The 20,204-nt window shown below is 38.8% G+C and overlaps 1 protein-coding gene across 3 annotated transcripts in view; it reads left to right on the forward strand.

Annotated features, from left to right (window-relative positions):
• The window catches only part of Arhgap28 (Rho GTPase activating protein 28), a 175,619-nt gene that overhangs the window by 98,351 nt on the left and 57,064 nt on the right, over positions 1–20,204 (forward strand). For all 3 annotated transcript variants that reach the window (XM_074070311.1, XM_074070312.1, XM_020185711.2), the window contains exons 2-3: positions 54–256; positions 13,865–14,082. In XM_074070311.1, coding sequence (XP_073926412.1) covers positions 54–256; positions 13,865–14,082 — 421 coding nt within the window. The remainder of the gene's footprint in view (positions 1–53; positions 257–13,864; positions 14,083–20,204) is intronic.

Here is a 20,204-nt window from a genome sequence, read left to right on the forward strand (position 1 = left end):
TCTTTGACACAAAGACACTGATTTTCATTCATGGATATTATTCTTCCCTCCAGAAAATCAATTCCTCGTTGCCGAAGGATTAACAGGATGCTGTCCAATGAATCCCTCCACTCTCCTGCATTCAGCCGCTCCACCTCACAAGCCTCCGTAGACAGCATGTCCATGGAGGACTTCTGGCGGGAAATCGAGAGCATTAGAGAGAGCAGCATGGGGGGGCAGGAGGAGCAGCCACCCGCTGAGGTCAAGCCCGTGGACGGTAAGGGCTGCACTTGGCCTGTGTGCCATCTTCCTTTGTGCTCTCTTTGATCTGATGACCATCAGAAACCATCACTAGTTATTTAACAAATGAACTGTAGGATTCACCATAACTGTTGCTCCCACTGTCTTCCACCTGTCAGGCTGACGTCTATCCAAGGTGACATGACCTGAAGGAGGGCTGGGCCTCCAAATTGATCCCCTGTGTTATCACTACATAGGGATGCTATGCATGCTGTTGATTTGGTTCATTCTTAGCAAGCAGATGGAGTATTCTAATTTTGGTGGCTTTTACATTTGTATATTTTACTATTAATTATAGAGGACAGAGAGGGGAGGAAAAAAGGGAGGGAGGGGAGCAGAGAGAGACAAAGAGAAGAAAGGATAATAGAGTGTAATTTTGGAGAAAGAAATTGACTGAAGCATTTATTGGTGTTAATGCATTAGAGCATTTGGTATTCCACAAAATAAAATTCATATGAAATGTTCTAGTTTTTATTGAAACTAAACAATAGAAAATTGGAGACAAAAAAATTCCAAGAAGAGTATAGTATAATTATTTTTAGTTTTCAGAGAGAGAAAAATTACTTACCTGGGATCATAAAGCTAGGTCATCTCTTCCAGGCCTAGCTGTCACAGACGTAAGATGTCCAAGACTGTTTTCATTAGCCAGTGACTGTCCTCAGTACAAGGAGCAGGAGAAAGTGAAATTTATAAAGCCTTCTCTTTCTTTTTCTCTTTCCTCTGAGCTGGTCTTTCTCAGCATGAAATGATGGCCCTCTAGATGCCACTGTTAGTAGACTTCCCTTGCCACACAAATGAAAAACCACACACACACTGCATGAAAGTCCCTCCAAGAGCACCATCCTCCATTAGTGTGGTGTGCTCTTCCTCGTCTTTCACCTTTTTAGATCCAGAAAGACAGGAAGATGCATGAAGGAAAATGCCCCCATTCTGTATTCGTTTCTTCTTGCTATGATCCATGGTAAAAACCAGGCTTCCTCCTGGTGGCCTCCAGTTCCAGTCCAACGCCACAGGCTTTGTGGCTGCCTTCTCTTTTTCTTTATCCACAGCTCCTTTCTCTGATAATAAGAAACATGACGACATTTTGTAGCCTAACTGCTACAAAAAGCAGACTTGCTAACTAAACTGTAATATTTATTTACAGATACTTGTCTTTGAAGTTTTTTTTTTTTTTTTGGTAGAACTGAGGTTTGAACTCAAGGCCTTGTACTTGCTAGGCAGGTGCTCTACCATTAAGCTCTGCCCACCCCAGCCCTTTTCTGCTTTAGTTATTTTTTAGGTAGGGTTGTCACTTGCGTTTTATCCTGGGCTGGCCTCAGACTGTGATCTTCCTTTGTACACCTCCCATATAGCTGGATTACAAGTACACAGCACTATACCCAGCTTGTTTGTTGAAATGGGCTCTAGCTAACTTTTTGTCTGGGCTGACCTTGAACTGTTATCCTCCTGATCTCTCCTTACTGAGTAGCTGGGATTATAGATATAAATAAGCATGCCCGGCTCTGTCCTTGAAGTATCTGCACAGATTGTGGGTGTACAGTTCAATGAGCTCTGTCACATACATGCACTACTCATAATGTCACACTGATTAAAGTGGATGATATTTCAGTCCACCCAGAAAACCACCTCATGCTTTAACCCAGTCAGTCGCACTCTCCCTGTGACATGCCATCCCTGGGCAGAGGAGCCGTTGTTCCCATGTTTGTGATAGGTTACTTTTGGGTTTGCCTACTTCACTGAGCCTGATATTTGTAAGATTCAGTGAGTATATCAATTACTCATTCCTTCTATTGTTGACTAGTTTGTATAAGTTACCAAAGCTGTCTTAGCAAAGCATCACAAAACTGGGTGCTCAGAACAGCAGATGTGTTCCCTCACAGTTCTGGAGGCAGGAAGTCAGAAATCAAGGTGTCAGCAAGGCTGTGCTTCCTCTGAAGGTTGTAGGAGAATCTGCTTCATGCTGCCCTCTTGTCTCCCCGTGGTGGTGGCCGTCCTTGAGCAATTCTCTGCCCTATTCTTGTCACGTTGTGTGCTTCTTGTGTTTTGCTGTGTCCTTTCCCCTCTTCGCAAAACATCCCGGTTACAGCCAACCAAGGGCTCACTCTGCTGCAAGCGATCGCATCTCAATTGAGAGTTTGTTAAATTTTGCTTTGCAAGTTGCTTTCTTTATTGAAATATGATTGGTAAGATAAAATTGTGTATCTTTATGATATACAACATGATGTTCCAATGTATGTATTCAACCCATATCATAATTACATCCACAAAGACCATTTCCAAATAAGACTGCATTCTCAGGATGGGGCTAAGACTTGATACACTTCAACCCATCACAGTCGTACTCCGTTATATGGAAATATCACCTTTCTAATCAATTTACCTGTTATTAGACTTGGGAGTTTTTTTACAGTTTTAGCTATTCTGAATAAGGCAACTATGAGTAATCTTATAAAAGTCTTTTGTGGACATATATTGTTATTTCTCTTGGATATGTATATTTTATAGGATATATTTGACTATATAAGAGACTGCCAGCATTTTCCAAAGTATCTATACCATTTTACACCCCTTCCAGCAGTCTTTGATACACAGTTCCTTCTCCATGTCCTTACAGCATTTGATGTTAACAGTTTTCTTAACATGAGTGATTCTCATATTAGTTGGAAGTATCTCATTATGGTTCTAATTACATTTCACTGATGACTAATGACGTCAGGTACTTTTTCCTATAGTTACTGTTCCTCTCATGTATCTTACTTTGTGAAATCTTTTGACTATTTCTAAAAACTACTCTTTTAGTACTGACTTGTATGAATTTCTGATATATTCTGGATACAAGTATTTTTGAGATACATGTCTGCAAATATTTGTGGCTTCTCCTTTAATCTCTCCTGCAGGAGAGATTTTTGTTACTTGACCTTAAATAAGTTGTCTACTAGATTTCTTAGGATTTTCTGCATAAACAAAGAGGTTGTCTATGAATAGAGAGTTTTTCTTTTTGGTTTCTGATGTTTTTAAATAAAAATCTCATCTTTAGTATTCACTACAGACTCTGGTACAAGTTGGATAGAAATAGTGACAGCAGCATGCAGTAGTGACAGCATGTATTGTTGCTGTGTTCCCAACTTTATGGGAACAGGTTTCAATATTCACTATTAAACAGGATGGCAACCATAAGCCTTTTATAGATGCTCCTGGTATTTCTTGTGTCATGGAAGCCACATGAGTGCACGTTGAATGTTGTTACATACTTTTCTCACATGTAACAGGAAAAATTAACAAAAATTTCATTTTCATCTCTGTTCTTGGTATTTAATCTGCTTGGTTTTTTCCCCTACATCTTTTTCTTTTTAAAAAACTTTTATTTATTTATTTATTTGTTCATATGTGCAGACATTGTTTGGGTTATTTTGGCCCCCTCCTCCCTGCCCCTCCCCCATCCTCTCCATCTCCCTCCCACCCCCCTCTCTTCCAAGCAGAACACATTTTCTTAATCCATTCGTCAGTAGTGGGGCATCTTGGCGGTTTCCATAACTTGGCTATTGTGAATAGTGCTGCAATAAACATGGGTGTGCAGGTGCCTGTGGAGTAACCTGAGTTGCATTCCTTTGGGTATATCCCTAGGAGTGGAATTGCTGGATCATATGGCAGATTTATGTTGAATTTTTTAAGAAGCCTCCAAATTTTTTTCCAGAGTGGTTGCACCAGCTTGTATTCCCACCAGCAGTGTATAAGGGTTCCTTTTTCCCCACATGCTCGCCAACATTTGTTGTTCATGGTGTTTTTGATGATAGCTGTTCTAACAGGGGTGAGATGGAATCTTAGTGTGGTTTTGATTTGCATTTCCTTTATGGCCAGAGATGGTGAGCATTTTTTCATGTGTTTTTTGGCCATTTGAATTTCTTCTTTTGAAAAAGTTCTGTTTAGTTCACTTGCCCATTTCTTATGTGGTTCATTGATTTTAGGAGAGTTTAGTTTCTTAAGTTCCCTGTATATTCTGGTTATCAGTCCTTTGTCTGATGTATAGCTAGCAAATATTTTCTCCCACTCTCTGGGTGGTCTCTTCAGTTTAGAGACAATTTCTTTTGTTGTGCAGAAGCTTTTTAATTTCATGTAGCCCCATTTGTCCATCCTTTCTCTTAGTTGCTGAGCTGGTGGGGTTCTATTGAGGAAGTCCTTGCCTATACCTATTGCTTCCAGAGTATTCCCTGCTTTTTTTCAGAGTTTCGGGTCTGATGTTAAGGTCCTTGATCCATTTTGAGTTGATTATAGTACAGGGTGATAAACATGGATCTAGTTTCGTTTTCTGCAGGCTGATAACCACTTTTCCCAGCAACATTTGTGGAAGAGGCTGTCTTTTCTCCATCGTATGTTTTGGTGCCTTTGTCAAAAATAAGGTGAGCATAGCTGTGTGGATTCATATCTGGGTCCTCTATTCTGTTCCACTGGTCTTCATATCTGTTTTTGTGGCAGTGCCATGCTGTTTTTGTTGTTAGGGTATTGTGATACCTCCAGCATTGCTTTTTTTGCTGAGTAATGCCTTGGCTATATATGGTCTCTTGTGTTTCCAAATGAAATTTAGGGTAGATTTTTTAATCTGTGTGATGAATGTCATTGGGATTTTGATGGGAATTGCATTGAACATGTAGATTGCTTTTGCTAGTATGCCATTTTTACTGTGTTGATTCTACCAATCCATGACCATGGGAGATCCTTCCACCTTCTGTAGTCTTCCTCTATTTCTTTCATCAGAGGTTCATAGTTCTCCTTGTAGAGGTCATTCATATCCTTTGTTAAATTTACTCCTAGGTATTTGATTTTTTTTTTTGAGGCTATTATAAATGGAAATGTTTTCATATATTCTTTTTCAATTTGTTTATTGTTGGTGAATAGAAAAGCTAATGATTTTTGTAAGTTGATTTTGTATCCTGCTACATTGCTGAAGCTGTTTATGGTGTCTAGGAGGTTTTGGGTAGAGTTCTTTGGGTCTTTAAGGTATAGGATCATGTCGTCTGCAAATAGGGATATTTTGACAGTTTTTTTACCTATTTGTATTTTTTTTATTTCTTCTTCTTGCCTAATTGCTCTGGCTAGGAATTCCAGTACTATGTTCAATAGGAGTGGGGAGAGTGGGCATCCTTGTCTTGTTCCTGATTTTAGGGGAAATGGTATCAGTTTTTCTCCATTAAGTATGATGTTGGCTATAGTTTGTCATATATAGCCTTTACAATGTTGAAGTACATTCCTTCTATTCCTGGTTTTCTTAGAACTTTTATCATGAAGTGGTGTAGGATCTTATCAAAGGCTTTTTCTGCATCTATTGAGATGATCAAGTGGTTTTGTCTTTGCTTCTATTAATGTGCTGTATTACATTTATAGATTTGCATATGTTGAACCACCCCTGGGATGAAGCTGACTTGGTTGTGGTGAATGATCTTTCTGATATGTTGTTGGATTCGGTTTGCCCTTATTTCATTGAGGATTTTTGCATTGATGTTCATTAAGGAGATTGGCCTATAGTTTTCCTTTTTCGATGTGTCTTTGTCTCTTTTTGGGATGAGTGTAATACTGGCTTCATAGAATGAGTTAGGCAGTATTCCTTCTCTTTCTATCTTGTGGAAAAGTTTTAAGAGAGTTGGTATTAGTTCTTCTTTAAAGGTCTGATAGAATTCAGCAGAGAATCCATCAGAAACAGGACTTTTCTTTTTTGGGAGACTATTGCTGCTTCAATTTCATTTCATGTTATAGATCTATTTAGGTGGTTAATATCTTCTTGGTTCAATTTTGGATAGTCATAAGGTTTTAGAAATTTGTTCATTTCTTCAAAACTTGCAAATTTATTGGAATATAGGTTCTCAAAGTAGTCTCTGATGATTCCCTGGATTTCTGTGGTGTTTGTTGTTATCTCCCCTTTTGCATTTCTGATTTTACTGATTTGGGTATTTTCTCTCCTCATTTTAGTCAGATTTGCCAGGGGTCTGACAATCTTGTTTATTTTTTCAAAGAACCAGCTTTTTGTTTTGTTGGTTCTTTGGTTTTTTTGGTCTCTATTTCATTAATTTCAGCCCTTATTTTTATTATTTCTTTCCTTCTGCTTCTTTTGGGTTTTGCTTGTTTTTGTTTTTCTAGGAGTTTGAGATGTAGCATAAGTTCATTTATTTGAGATCTTTCTGTCCTTTTAATACATGCACTCATGGCTATAAATTTTCCTCTTAGGACTGCCTTTGCTGTGTCCCATAGGTTCTGGTAGGTCATGTTTTCATTTTCATTAACTTCCAGGAACCTTTTAATTTTCTCTTTTATTTCATCAGTGACCCACAGATCATTGATCAATGTGTTGTTCAGCTTCCAATTATTTTGGTATTTTCTACTGTTGGTTTTGTTGTTGAATTTTAGTTTTAATGCATTGTGATCAGATAGAATGCATGGGATTATTTCTGTTTTCTTATATTTGCTGAGGCTTGCTTTGTGCCCTAAGATATGGTCTATTTTGGAGAAAGTTTCATGGACTGCTGAGAAGAATGTATATTGTACAGCAGTGGGTGAAATATTCTGTAGACACCAGCTAGGTCCATTTGGTCTGTGGTGTGATTTATTTCTAGAATTTATTTATTGACTTTTTGTTTGGATGACCTATCTATTAGTGATAGGGAGGTATTAAGGTCACCAACTATCACTGTGCTGGAGTTTATATATGTTTTTAGGTCCTTCAGAGTATGTGTGATGAAATTGGGTGCATTGACGTTGGGTGCATATAGGTTGATAATTGTTATTTTCTTTTGGTGTATTTCTCCTTTTATTAGTATAGAGTGTCCTTCTTTATCTCATTTGATCAATGTAAGTTTGAAGGCTACTTTATCTGAGATAAGTATTGCTACCCCTTGCCTGTTTACAGGGGCCATTGGCTTGGTAAATCTTCTTCCAGCCTTTCACTCTCAGCCAGTGCTTATTTCTGTTGATGAGGTGGGTCTCCTGTAGGCAGCAGATTGTTGGATCTTCCTTTTTAATCCAGTTTGCCAATCAGTGTCTTTTGATGGGGGAATTAAGTCCATTAATGTTTAGTGTTAGTATTGATAGGCATGTGGTGATCCCTGTCATGTAGTTGTCTTTGTTGTTTAAGTGTTTGATTGTGTGTAGCTGAATCAGTGTTACTCTCTACTTTCTTGCCTTTTCTTCTGTGCCTTCGTATTGTCTGCCCTTTCACGGTTTTGTTTGCTTTTACTTTCTGTGAGCAGAATTCCTTGGAGAATCTTTTGTAGTGGTGGTTTGGAGGTCATGTATTGTTTTAGTTTCTGCTTATCATGGAAGAAAGATCATGTACCATGACCAAGTCAGCTTCATCCCAGGGATGCAGCAGTGGTTCAACATATGCAAATCTATAAATGTAATATAGCACATTAATAGAAGCAAAGACAAAAACCACTTGATCATCTCAATAGATGCAGAAAAAGCCTTCGACATGATCCAACACCACTTCATGACAAAAGCTTTAAGAAAACTAGGAACAGAAGGAATGTACCTCAACATTGTAAAGGCTATATATGACAAACCTATAGCCAACATCATAATTAACAGTGAAAAACTGAAACCATTTCCCCTAAAATCAGGAATAAGACAAGGTGCCCACTATCCCCACTCTTTTTCAACATAGTACTGGAATTCCTAGCCAGAGCAATTAGGCATGAAGAAGAAATAAAAGGAATATAAATAGGTAAAGAAACTGTCAAAATATCCCTATTTGCAGATGATATGATCTTATACCTTAAAGACCCAAAAAAAAACTCTACCCAAAAACTCTTAGACACCATAAATAGGTATAGCAAGGTGAGAGGATACAAAATCAACTTACAAAAATCATTAGCTTTTCTATACACCAACAATGAACAAACTGAGAAGGAATACATGGAAACAATTCCATTTACAATAGCCTCAAAAAAATCAAATATCTAGGAGTAAACTTAATAAAAGATGTGAATGAACCCTACAAGGAGAATTACAAACCCCTGAAGAAAGAGATCGAGGAAGACTATACAGAAGATGGAAAGATCTCCCATGCTCATAGATTGGAAGAATCAACATAGTAAAAATGGCTATACTCTCAAAAGCAGTCTACATGTTTAATGCAATTCCAATTAAAATCCCAATGACTTTCATCACAAAGATTGAAAAATCTACCCTAAAGTTCATTTGGAAACACAAGAGATTGCGAAATAGCCAGGGCATTACTCAGCAAAAAGAACAATGCTGGAGGTATCACAATACCCAATTTCAAACTATATTACAAAGCAATAGCAATAAAAATAGCATGGTACTGGCACAAAAACAGACATGAAGACCAGTGGAACAGAATGGAGGACCTGGATATGAATCCACACAACTATACCCACCTTATTTTTGACAAAGGGTCCAAAAATATACGATGGAGAAAAGACAGCCTCTTCCACAAATGTTGCTGGGAAAAATGGCTTTCCATCTTCAAGAAACTAAAACTAGATCCATGTCTATCACCCTGTAAGTATGAACTTAAAATGGATCAAGGACCTTAATATCAGTCCCAAAACTCTGAAGTTAGTACAGGAAGGAGCAGGAAACACTCTGGAACTAATAGGAATATGCAAGGACTTCCTCATTAGAACCCCAGCAGCCCAGCAACTAAGAGAAAGAATGGACAAATGGGACTTCATAAAATTAAAGAGCTTCTGCACAACAAAAGAAATGGTCTCTAAAAAAAGAGACCACCCACAGAGTGAGAGAAAATATTTGCTAGCTATACATCAGAGAAAGAACTGATAACTAGAATATACAGGGAACTTAAGAAACTAAACTCTCCCAAAATCAATGAAGCAATTAAGAAATGGGCAACTGAACTAAATAGAACTTTTTCAAAAGAGGAAATTCAAATGGCCAAAAAACACATGAAAAAATATTCACCATCTCTAGCCATAAAGGAAATGCAAATGAAAACCACACTAAGATTCCACCTCACCCCTGTTAGAATAGCTATCATCAAAAACACCACAAACAACAAATGTTGGTGAGCATATGGGGAAAAAGGAACCCTTATACACTGCTGGTGGGAATGCAAGCTGGTGCAACCACTCTGGAAAAAAATTTGGAAGCTTCTTAAAAATCTAAACATAGATCTGCCATATGATCCAGCAATCCCACTCTTGGGGATATACCCAAAGGAATGCGACACAGGTTACTCCAGAGGCACCTGCACACCCATGTTTATTGCCCCACTATTCACAATAGCCATGTTATGGAAGCAACCAGGATGCCCCACTACTGATGAATGGATTTAGAAAATGTACTTATATACAATGGAGTTTTACTCAGCCATGAAGAAGCATGAAATCTTATCATTTGCAAGTAAATGGATGGAACTGGAGAACATCATTCTGAGCGAGGTTAGCCAGACTCAGAAGACCAAAAATCATATGTTCTCCCTGATATGCAGTCTTTAGATCTAGGGCAAATACAGCAATGTTGTAGGACTTGGGTTACATGACAAGGGGAGAACTCATACAGGAGGTACAGAGTTAGATAGAAACCCAAAACATGAAAGCATTTGATGTACCCACTCCAGAGGAATTAATACGAAACTTTAAAGCAACAGAGGTCAACGCGAGGAGGAGATCAGGAACCAGTGTAAAGATCAGTTAGAGATGAATGAACCTGGGTTGTAACATATTTGTACATGAAAGCAATACTAGGAATCTCTATATATAACTGTCCTTATCTCAACTAGCAAAAATGCTGTCTTTCTTACTATTGCTTATTTCTATTCTTCAACAAAAGTGGAGAAAAGTGCATAACAGGTTCTGCCTGGAAGGGGCAGGGGAGAGGGGGAGATGGTGGGGGCGGTGGGCAGGGGGAAGAAATGACCCAAACATTGTATGCACATGTGAATAAGTGAATAATAAAAACAAAATTTTGGGCTTTTCGCTCCCAGTTACTGCCTGTACTTGGTTCTTCTTTAGCATCTTCATATAAGTATTTCATGTATTTTATTCATAGTTTCTAACACAGGACTGGTATCTTAATAAAAACCACTTCACCTTTACTGGAAGAAGTTTGTTTGGAAAAACAAACTTATTAAGCAGATAGATTTTCAGTATGGAATGGTATGTATGATACCTAGGCTTATTTCTTAACAGTTGATGTTTTGCATTCATCATTTTTTGACTTATTACAATAACATTCTTAATTACATTTTCACTTGAAACTTCTTTATTCATTTAATTAATTCCACAGGTTGTGCACCTACTCTGAGCTAGGAACTTTGCAAGGTTCCAGTGTTAGTTTTGTAAGCAAAGGCTTACAAATCCTTCCTTCTCTCATGCAGTTAATAATCTAGCGAGAGAAAAGTAATTAATGAAACAATATAAGTAGATGTATTGGAGGAATTACTTGAAGGAAAAAGAAATGGCAGTTTGGGTATTGATAGTAGTAGGATATGACCTTGTCTGATGGGTTCAGAAAAAGGAATTTTAGAGGGAGAGATGTATAAACTGTAATCTGTAAGATTGAGTAGCCAGTGATCACAGGGTCAAAGAGAAGGATTGGAATGTCTAAAGGCATTGAAACAAAATAGAGCATGGAGACTTTGAGGAATCCATTGTAGGCCAGTATTGCTGGAGAACAGAGGATGAGGACAGGATGGAGTATGTCTCATAGACCATGTTAAATCCAGGAAAAATCATAGCATTGCTATTATTTGTGTTTGAAAGGACTAGTTTAATTATTGTATAGGAGATGAGTTGGAAGGGGATCCAGAATGGCTGTAGGAAGAACTGCTAGTATTCTTAATGGAGCAGTAGCGGTCCAGGTGAGAGATAAGGGTAGCTTTGATCAGGGTCATGGAGGAAGAAATAAAGGAAGGTGTAGCAAGCTGGAAATGTGGTACCTGCCTGTAATCTGCACACTCAAGAGGCCGGGGCAGGAGGATTGCAGCTCCTGAGCTACACAGTGAATTTGAGGCCAGTCTGGGCTACATAGTGAGACCCTATGCCAAAAAAAGGGGGGAAGGTAGAGGATATAAAAAGGAGGCAATATCAGAAAGTCTAGCTGTATGCTAGAGGTAATGTGTAGAAAAGAAGGAGAAGTCTCCTGCCTTCCTTGCTTGCCTAATTACTTGAATATGTGGAAGTGTGAAGAAGATCTAGGGCTGGAAATGAAGAATATGAGTTGAGATTGAACGTGTTGACTATGCATGAATGATACGGCCAAGTGGATACTGGGTAGGCAGTTGGCTTTGTGGCAGTGGCCTTGTGAAATTCAAGGGTGTGCTCTTGGCAACTGGAGTAGGAGCATGGGATTGCAGTCTGTATCATTGAGCAAACAGAAGTCACCCCAATGTCTGCCATGGATGTTTCTTACCTAGCAAAAACATATACATCATACTTTAGCCTAAGGAAAAGTCCAAGGATTTAGACTGACCTCAGCCTAGTTTATGTTAACTTAGTCTACCAATTTCTCATTATTCCTCCTCTTATTACTCCTTAAGAGGTAGAGAGAAAAAAAGTCCAATTTTTTTAAAACTTTGGTGTTCAACTATATTTCTAAATTTTGTCTCCAGAAATGAAAATCTTATTTAAGATTTAAGTGAAGCAAGACTTCCAAGTCATAACTCACTGACTTAAAAGGTTTATTCTTTGAGATTAAGGTTGCTGGTAATAAATTCACCTTTTGTTTTCAGTTAAAGGGACAGCTTGCAAAGTAAACAAACAATAAAAATAAGACAACAAATAACATATTTGTCTAGTCGAGAAGTTGGAGTCGTAAAGTGCAATAGCAGTGTGTTTATACCAGTGATGCAGTGATGGAAACAGGGTCCAGGAGTCCTAGACTGGGGCTTAGACATGGGTTTATGAACCTGTCTTATCTGCCCCTTAAATAGCCCCGGTTCAGGAAAGGCCTGTTTAGTGTAGTCCCAAGAAATGCATGGCCAGATTTGCTGTTACCAGATATTCAGATATTATTATCCTCAATTCTTTTATTTCTTTTTTTATTTTTGGTGGTACTGAGGTTTGAATTCAAGGCCGTGTGCTTGCTAGGTAGGTGCTCTAGGACTTGAACTATATACTCTTAGTCCTTTTATTTCTGTGCATTTGGCTTACAATAGCAGTTAATTCTCCTGGGTGGATCTTAGGTTTTTGAATTGCCTTCTGAAAAACAGACTGCCCCATGTTCAGAAAAAAGTAGGAGAATGAAAATCTATTTAATACCTTGTTTTAGTCCAGATTCTTTGTCATCTTCATAAATATATTACTTAAAAAATCCTCATAGCCACCTAATGCTTTTATTATTATTTCCATTGCTGTTTGTCCCTCTAATTCAGTATGGCTGTCTTTCTCCACACAGTGGCTATAAACCCTGTCCCTGCCCTGATGGCTCTCCAGCAGAGGTGGCTGGGGGAGTCTCCAGTGTACCATTCACAGGGTACTTCATCCTGGTGGAACACTGGATGGCTAGGTGATCATGCCATGACCAGATGATCTTTCACCAGGAAACTTGTTTATACTGACAGGTGCTCTGTGGCTCTTGTGTCACCTGTGTCTACTTTATGCCTTCTAGGATAGCCCTGATTGGGAAAAAGTTGGATTTGCATGTGTTGGTCAGGGGAGACAGAGGAGGCAACACGAAATACCAGAAATAGAAGGACAAAGAGAACGAGGGAAGTCATCCAGGACCCACACACTGAACCAATGAATGAGGACCAAGAGTGAGAGCATGGTCCCTGCTGGCCAAAGCCCGTGTTGGGGTCCACAGTATTTCCCAAGGAGGTTTCTCTGTGGAAGTTCTAGTTGGTGGGTTTAGCATCAGTAGACATGCATTTCATGGAGTGAGGCTGTGACTAAGGGAGGGTCACTGCAGCATCTGCACTCTTTGCACAGGGTGTGGGGTCATGGAGCCAGTCATGTAGGCTGCATCTAGCTGTCCCATAGGAAGGTGGTCACCAGGAGAAAGTTGTATAAGGCTGACGTCTGGATGGATGGCTTGAGGACCTGGGGAGACATGGAAAACTGGATACTGTGTCCAGAGTGAATGAGCCCTTCTATATTCCAGATTGATACTGAGACAACATAGAAGTACGGGGAGTCACTGTGCCCACTATGCCAAGGAGACACCAAACCCTGGAGATACCTTAACACTTAACAAAATCATTCAGCTAGTAAGTGAAGGCACTGGGCTTTGCACCTGCATTTGAGTAACTTAAAAATCCTTTTGTGTTCTGTTCAGCCATGCTTTTTCTGATATGGTTTTAGTGTAAATATTCATACATTATCGTTTTTTGAAAGCAGTAGTTGAGGTATGACTTATATTTAACCCTCTGGGAAGGAAAATTACCTTCCCCAACCTGCCAGTTAACCCGGCTCTACTGGATAATATTTGCAAATTTTACTTATTTAGAAAATAGAATACAGAGTTCCCATTCATTCTTATAACCCTTCCTCATAAAAAAATACAATCTCGCGTTGTCACTAATACTTCTTATCGCCTGATGCACTCAGATCCACAGATCCACGTGGCATCTGCTCGCACAGAAAATGTTCTTACCCTTCTCTTGGTCTCATTACAGAAGGAGAACTAGAGGCAGAGTGGTTGCAAGATGTGGGTTTGTCAACTCTGGTCTCCGGCGATGAAGAGGAGGATGGCAAAGCCCTGCTCTCAACATTGACTCGGACCCAAGCAGCTGCAGTAAAGAAGAGATACAACACCTATACTCAGACCATGCGGAAAAAGAATAAGCAGCCGGTGCGGGATGTCAGAGACATCTTTGGAGTCAATGAGACGCCTGTAAGTGCTGAACTTGGCTCCAAGGGGGTTTGCTTTCATTTCATTGGGGGAGGAAAGGAGGGAGTGGGGCAGGGATGGAAAAACACATACCAGAAAAGGCTGGTTCCATTCTAGCTTTCCGAGAAAACTAAAGCAAGACAGCACAGCACAACCTTTTGTAAACTTGAACTTATGTGATCATTCCTTATCTCCCATCACTGCACTCTCCCTCCATCCCAAATTTATTCCCTTCTGTGTTGAAGTGAGAGAGTAACTTCTTTGGCAATGGAACAAGTCTTCTAAGCCTGAATGAAAATTCTGTGGTCAAGCAAAACAGTCCCAGGGAAATTCCCTAAGGTCTGTAAGCAAGTTCAAATGAGTTATTTTAATGGTTGTCGGGGGAGTGGACAGGGTAGCCTTTATGTTAAAAAAAAAATTAACCTGGTAAGAAATGGAAGATGTCAGAATTAAGGGACAAGAGAATGACTGAAAAAAAACCACATGTGAAAAATCACATGTCTTAAGGAGAAGTGGCAAGTGGAAATTTTGGCTTACCCTCAGTAATTCCACAGCGGTAACTTGAAGCTATTTTCTGAAGCTATTTTCACAAGTAAAAGTCACTCCTCCTATTCTACGTTAGGTTTATTGCTAGTTCTACTTTCTAACTCGTTCATTCATTCACTGCACCATTGCAATGCTATATTGCCACAAGTGCTTATTGGATGCTTTCCCTGTGCAAGTCCTCTGTTGGATTCTTAGAACTCAGGCAGTGATTAGCACATAGAAAAAAAAAAAGAAAAAGAAAACTTGATATTCTGGTAGAGTGAAATTTGATATTCTGCCTGGGACAAGTTAGTTAATCACTCAAATTTGGATTTCTCATTTGTTTCATTATAATACCAATAATGACATAAATTAAAACTCTAAGGATGTTGGTTAAAACTCATGGTTGAAGATAGTCTCTGATTAGAGTCTCCTCTGTGGTCCATGAGTCCTGTCTTCTCTTAGACATCTTCACCACAAAGGGCCATAACCAGGGAGCCTCGTACATGTGTAGTTCACTTTTGTGTTTGCGACAGTAGTGTCATAGAATAACTATCCTGTAGGACTTTCTACAGTGAAGGAAATGATCCATTTCTATTCTGTCACATGTGGCAGTGAGAGCCCCCAGTCACATGTGGCAATGACCAATTAAAGTGTGGCCAGGGTAAGGAACTGAATTTTTAATTTTATTTAATCTTAATTGATTTAAATTTAAACAGTCACATGCGGCTTGTAGCTTGGGTATTGAACAGCACAGTTCTAGAATCTTCTATCTTGAGGCTGGTTCCATTCTGTCAGAGAAAACTGAAACAAGACAGCACAACATCTTATAAACTTGAACTATGTAAGTTCAAGTCTTGAGGAAATGCATGTTGAGTTCTGTGCTGTTTGAACTTTCATAGTTGAAACCCAAGTCTTTCCGGATGTTGGGATTTTTCTGTAGCTATACTTGAGTAGAAATGGCTCCTACAACTTGAAGCTAGAACACCAGTACAGGTATCCTGGCCAAGAGATTTCTATCAAGGAAAAGATTTGTCCTGATTCTTTATGTTCCCTGGGTCATTTCTTCTGGGTCAGTTGCCTACAGGATTATCTTGCCTCAAAACCCTTCACATACTTCCTCCCCCACACCTATTTCCAGCTACTTCAGACCAAGATTTAGACTCTACTCTAGAAAACTGTGAAATAGAAAGGGTCTGTAGTCTTCTCCTGAATCTTTAGTTTCCCAAAGAAGCACAACTATCCTTTTCAGGTGTCCTAAGATTTGGGACTTACAGCAACATAAAAATATTTGTGTACTCTTCTCTTTTTTCCCTTGGACCCTCCCTGAAGGGTCCTGATAAAGTAGACACTTGCTTACAGGGTCTTTAAGTAAAAAGTAATAAAGAGTCTTCCACTTTCCTAAGACACACAGGTAAAATCAACTATTAACTTGTAACTCCAAGAACAGCAGAGAGAAGTTCTGACTGAACACATTTGTGCAGGGAGCGGAATGGTTCTGGGCCCCTTCCTTCTGCCTGCCTTCCAGTCTTATGCTGCAGCCCCAATTCTACTGAACTGGGAATAGGGACAGAGGCAAAGGGTGATCTCAGTCAAAAGAGAGTCCACATATTCCAGGAAATGAAGAGATCTTGTGCTGTTCTGGGAAGGGGGCAGTCAGGGAAATGACAGGCAGTCAGCCTGGGATTGTGTACATAGCTTTGAAAATTGATGGTTCCTTGCCAGAAATGGAAAAAGCTGTATGAACCTAGCCTTTGAATAAACATTGTGTATTTCAGGATAGAAGGCCTAACAAAAATCTTCACAGATTGATTTTCCTAAAAAATTCTACCATCTGTTTCTGCATGTAAAGAAACCCGGACATTTCTAAGGAACATTCCTTAGAAATTTGAATTTGACCACATATCTACCAGTCCCCCTTCCCTTCTCTTGCCCTGAGCCCATCTGTCCTGGTCCATCTCTCTCTCTTTGTGTGTGCTGTTGTCTTTCTCTTCCTGTTCTTCCTCTCCTCTCTGTCTCTCCTTTCACCTTCCTGTCTCTTTCTACCTTTCCCTTCCTACTCTTTATGTCTTTCATTGGCATCATTTAGCTACATTTACTGGATAATTACCTAAAATTCTCCATTTCACTTTCTTATGAAGACTTAACCTGTAAGTTTCATAAGATTTTGCATTAGTTTGAGATGCATGAATTTGACCCAATATACTTATTTAGTGAGGCTATCTATTCAGTAGTCTGAAGATAAATGTGCATATTTTGTGCATATTAATTAATTTTATGCATATTAATTAATTTTTCCATATAGAATTTTATGCATAAATTCACCTTCCTTCAGAATTTCAAAGATCTTTTCCTTTATTGTCTCTCGTGTGCTGTCTCTGTGGGAAAGTATACTGTCTGCATTAGTCTCATTCCTTTAATTATACAAGTGGAAGACTTTTGATTTTCATTTCTAGTGTTGGAATCTTGAAATCTACCAGCTCAACTGTTTTTTAAAAATTCATCTTGGAGGGCTGGTGGAGTGGCTCAAGTGGTAGAGCGCCTGCCTAGCAAGTGTGAGGCCAGGAGTTCAACCCCAGTACCACCACCACCACCACAAAAAAAACCAAAAAATCATCTTGGATTGTACTTAAATGAACCTTTTTAATCAGAGAGCTAATTCATTCTTCAGATTCTGTGTATTTTCTCACATTTAAAACAAGTATTTATTCCCTTTACTTACTTAGTGATCTCCCTCTGGAAGCCCTCTTGTTACATTGAACCTCTGTGTCTCTTACGCTGTCCAAATCTTTGTGTGTATTTGTTCTGCACTCTTGGATATCTCTTCTTCTCTCCTCTGTCCATAGGATTCTTGGCCTATGTGAGTAGAGAAATGTGTCAGCTGTCACACTTCACTTTAAGACACACAAATAATGACATCAATGTCAAATCTTATGTCAAAGACACAAGATTCTTCTAGAACCACATTTCCTTTGCAAGCAAACCAAGCATTCCTTTCTATTTTCCTGTCCATATTTTAGAAAGCCCCAATGAAGTACAACTCAACTTTCCTCGGTCTTCAACCACCACCCCTTTACCAGCATAGCCACCATTGCCACCAGGGAAGGTAACTACTCTGTCACCAAGTTTGAATGCTGCCTACTTTCCAGTATTCAAGGAAGGGAAGACTGCCCCGCCCTTTTACCCACAAAACTATCTTTCAGTCACTTTTGTCATTTTTTTCTGAGTTGTGAGCACCTTCTTGATCTTTTTATTTCCTTGTGGATATGGGATTTTTTTGGGTGATCATGTACCTCCTACTCATTTTTTCTTATGCCTTTTTTCAGGCTGAGGTTTTCTCTCTCCTTATCAAACCACTCTTGCTTCTTTTATGTTCCAGGAACCTCCAGCAATTTCTGTTCTGCTAATGAGATGTTGAGTGGTTTCTAGATCTGTGCCTTTTAAAAGATGTCTCTTTTGATGTTTCCAGTGATTTGTAGGGAAAGGAGAGAGTGGTATGTGCATTTCGCTATCTTGACTGAGTTTTCTTATGCTAATATTTCAATAGTACTTGTTCCTTTAAAAAATTAATGTGGAAATTTTTTCTTGTTTTGAAAATAATATATTATCTTTACTGGAAACAGAAAATATAGTCAAGCAATATGGAGAAAAACGATTTTACAATTTCATTAATTATCTGATAAATTTAATTTTCAATGATGTTCTTATAATAAAAGAGTAGAATATTTAACCCTTGTTTCAATAGAGCCATTTCTAAATTGAAAATGTCAAGTCAGTCTTGGGATACATATCATATGGTGTATAGTCCTTTGCCTCATGAGCAGAATGCCAGGACCCAAATGTATTTTTCCAAAATTCAGAAGATTTGAATTAAATGGTCCTTTCAGTAACACATTAAATTGTGAAGAATAGTCAATCTCATTTATCTCCAGTTCTATAATTGATAAGTAAAAGGTAGAACATATTTGCAAGTGACTGTGTAGTCATAAACTGTGCTTCAAAAACATGATTATGTCACTTATGTGTATATTTGACTGCATGTAATAGAAAACCCAAGAAGTCATGAATTATACAAATGTGAGTTTGTTTTTCCCACTGAAGATGAAGCTGAAGGTGAGTGCTCCTTTTTCTTGACATAAATACAGTCTTCTTCTACCTTCCTATTTTGTCACTCACATGCAGCGCTCATCACTTTGTTCATCCAGGAGCCCCGTCCAGGTTCCCATCAGTTCCTGGAACTTGTATCATGGACACCATCCTTCTGGCCTTACTTTCCTGGAGATCCTACTCAGTGAAATTCTAGTTACCTCTTATTGCTCAGAACTCTATCATCCTTAGCTGCAAAGGAGCCCTAGAAATTGAAACCCTGCCCCCCTACACTTTTTTTTTTTTTAGTTTAACACATAATTTCCTGCAAAAAAAAAAACCCTCAGGTTACTTTAAAGAACACAGCAGACTGGATTTGGGCATACACTTGACAGTATCTTCTACAAAGAGCAGTTTCTATCAGAGTCCCTGGAATTTAGTAAGATCTCAATATTGACTGACAGATGGCTAATTGCATAGGTAGTCATTGCTGTGATGACCTGTACCAGTCTGCATGAATGTACACAGATTATGTACAACACATGACTAGCTGCACAATTCAATTTGGGAAGACTATTCCTGAATAAAAATGCACTTTAGTGTTTTTCAATAGCTAGATGATTTTTGTTGTATCTAAACTCCTTTTTGTGGATGCTACTCTGGATGAAGAATGGATATGAATAGTCTCCTACAGAAATGGTCAACCATTAAGATAAAACAAAGAGGACTAAGAATAAGGAGGTTTAAAAAAGCAATTTTTTTCAAGGTGGCCAGGAAAACTTGGGGAAAATGCCTGTTTACTTGGAAATGTAAACAGGAATGAATAATTAAATTGTTACATCCACAAATAACTACACACCCTACCTGTACTTTTAATAACAAAAAGTAGCAACAGCTTTAGCTACAACCACCCCTGGAAGTCAAGATATGGGAGAAGTTGTCAGCTCTACATTTGTTTGCTTGCCTGACATAATGGAAAATCTTATCCTGCCTTCCATGTAGCTTTCAGTATTGATTTCATTTTCATCATTAGATGTATTTTGATGTTTCAGTTACTTTTTAAATGTAAATATCTTTCAGAAAGCAACACTATATTATTTTAAGTATAAATCTCTCATGGGAAACACTGCTATATCATCTTACTGTGTAGCAGTAAGTGGGAAAGTTGTGCGTTTCCTAGCACAGGGCAAATGTGCTAGATAATGTGTTTCATTAGTGCCCATCTGATGTAGTTTTTGTTTGTTTGGTTTTGGTGCTGGGGATTGAACTCCAGGCCTTGTATGTGCAGAGCACATGCCCCCACCATTGAGCTCCAGCCGCAGCCTACCACCTGGTCCATTTTAGTACTGAGTTTCAAAGACTGTTAATCTGAGTCCATAATGCCTATGCAGCTGTTGTAGTAGAAGACTTTATTTTTATGAGCTGAATTCATGCTGTGATATGTCCCTGTTGGCGAGAGGCTTGAATCCTCTTTATGAAGCAATGGGCTGTATGTAGGGACCGTGGAAGGCCTT

The sequence above is a fragment of the Castor canadensis genome, chromosome 4 (genome assembly GCF_047511655.1).
Source record: "Castor canadensis chromosome 4, mCasCan1.hap1v2, whole genome shotgun sequence".
NCBI lineage: Eukaryota > Metazoa > Chordata > Mammalia > Rodentia > Castoridae > Castor > Castor canadensis.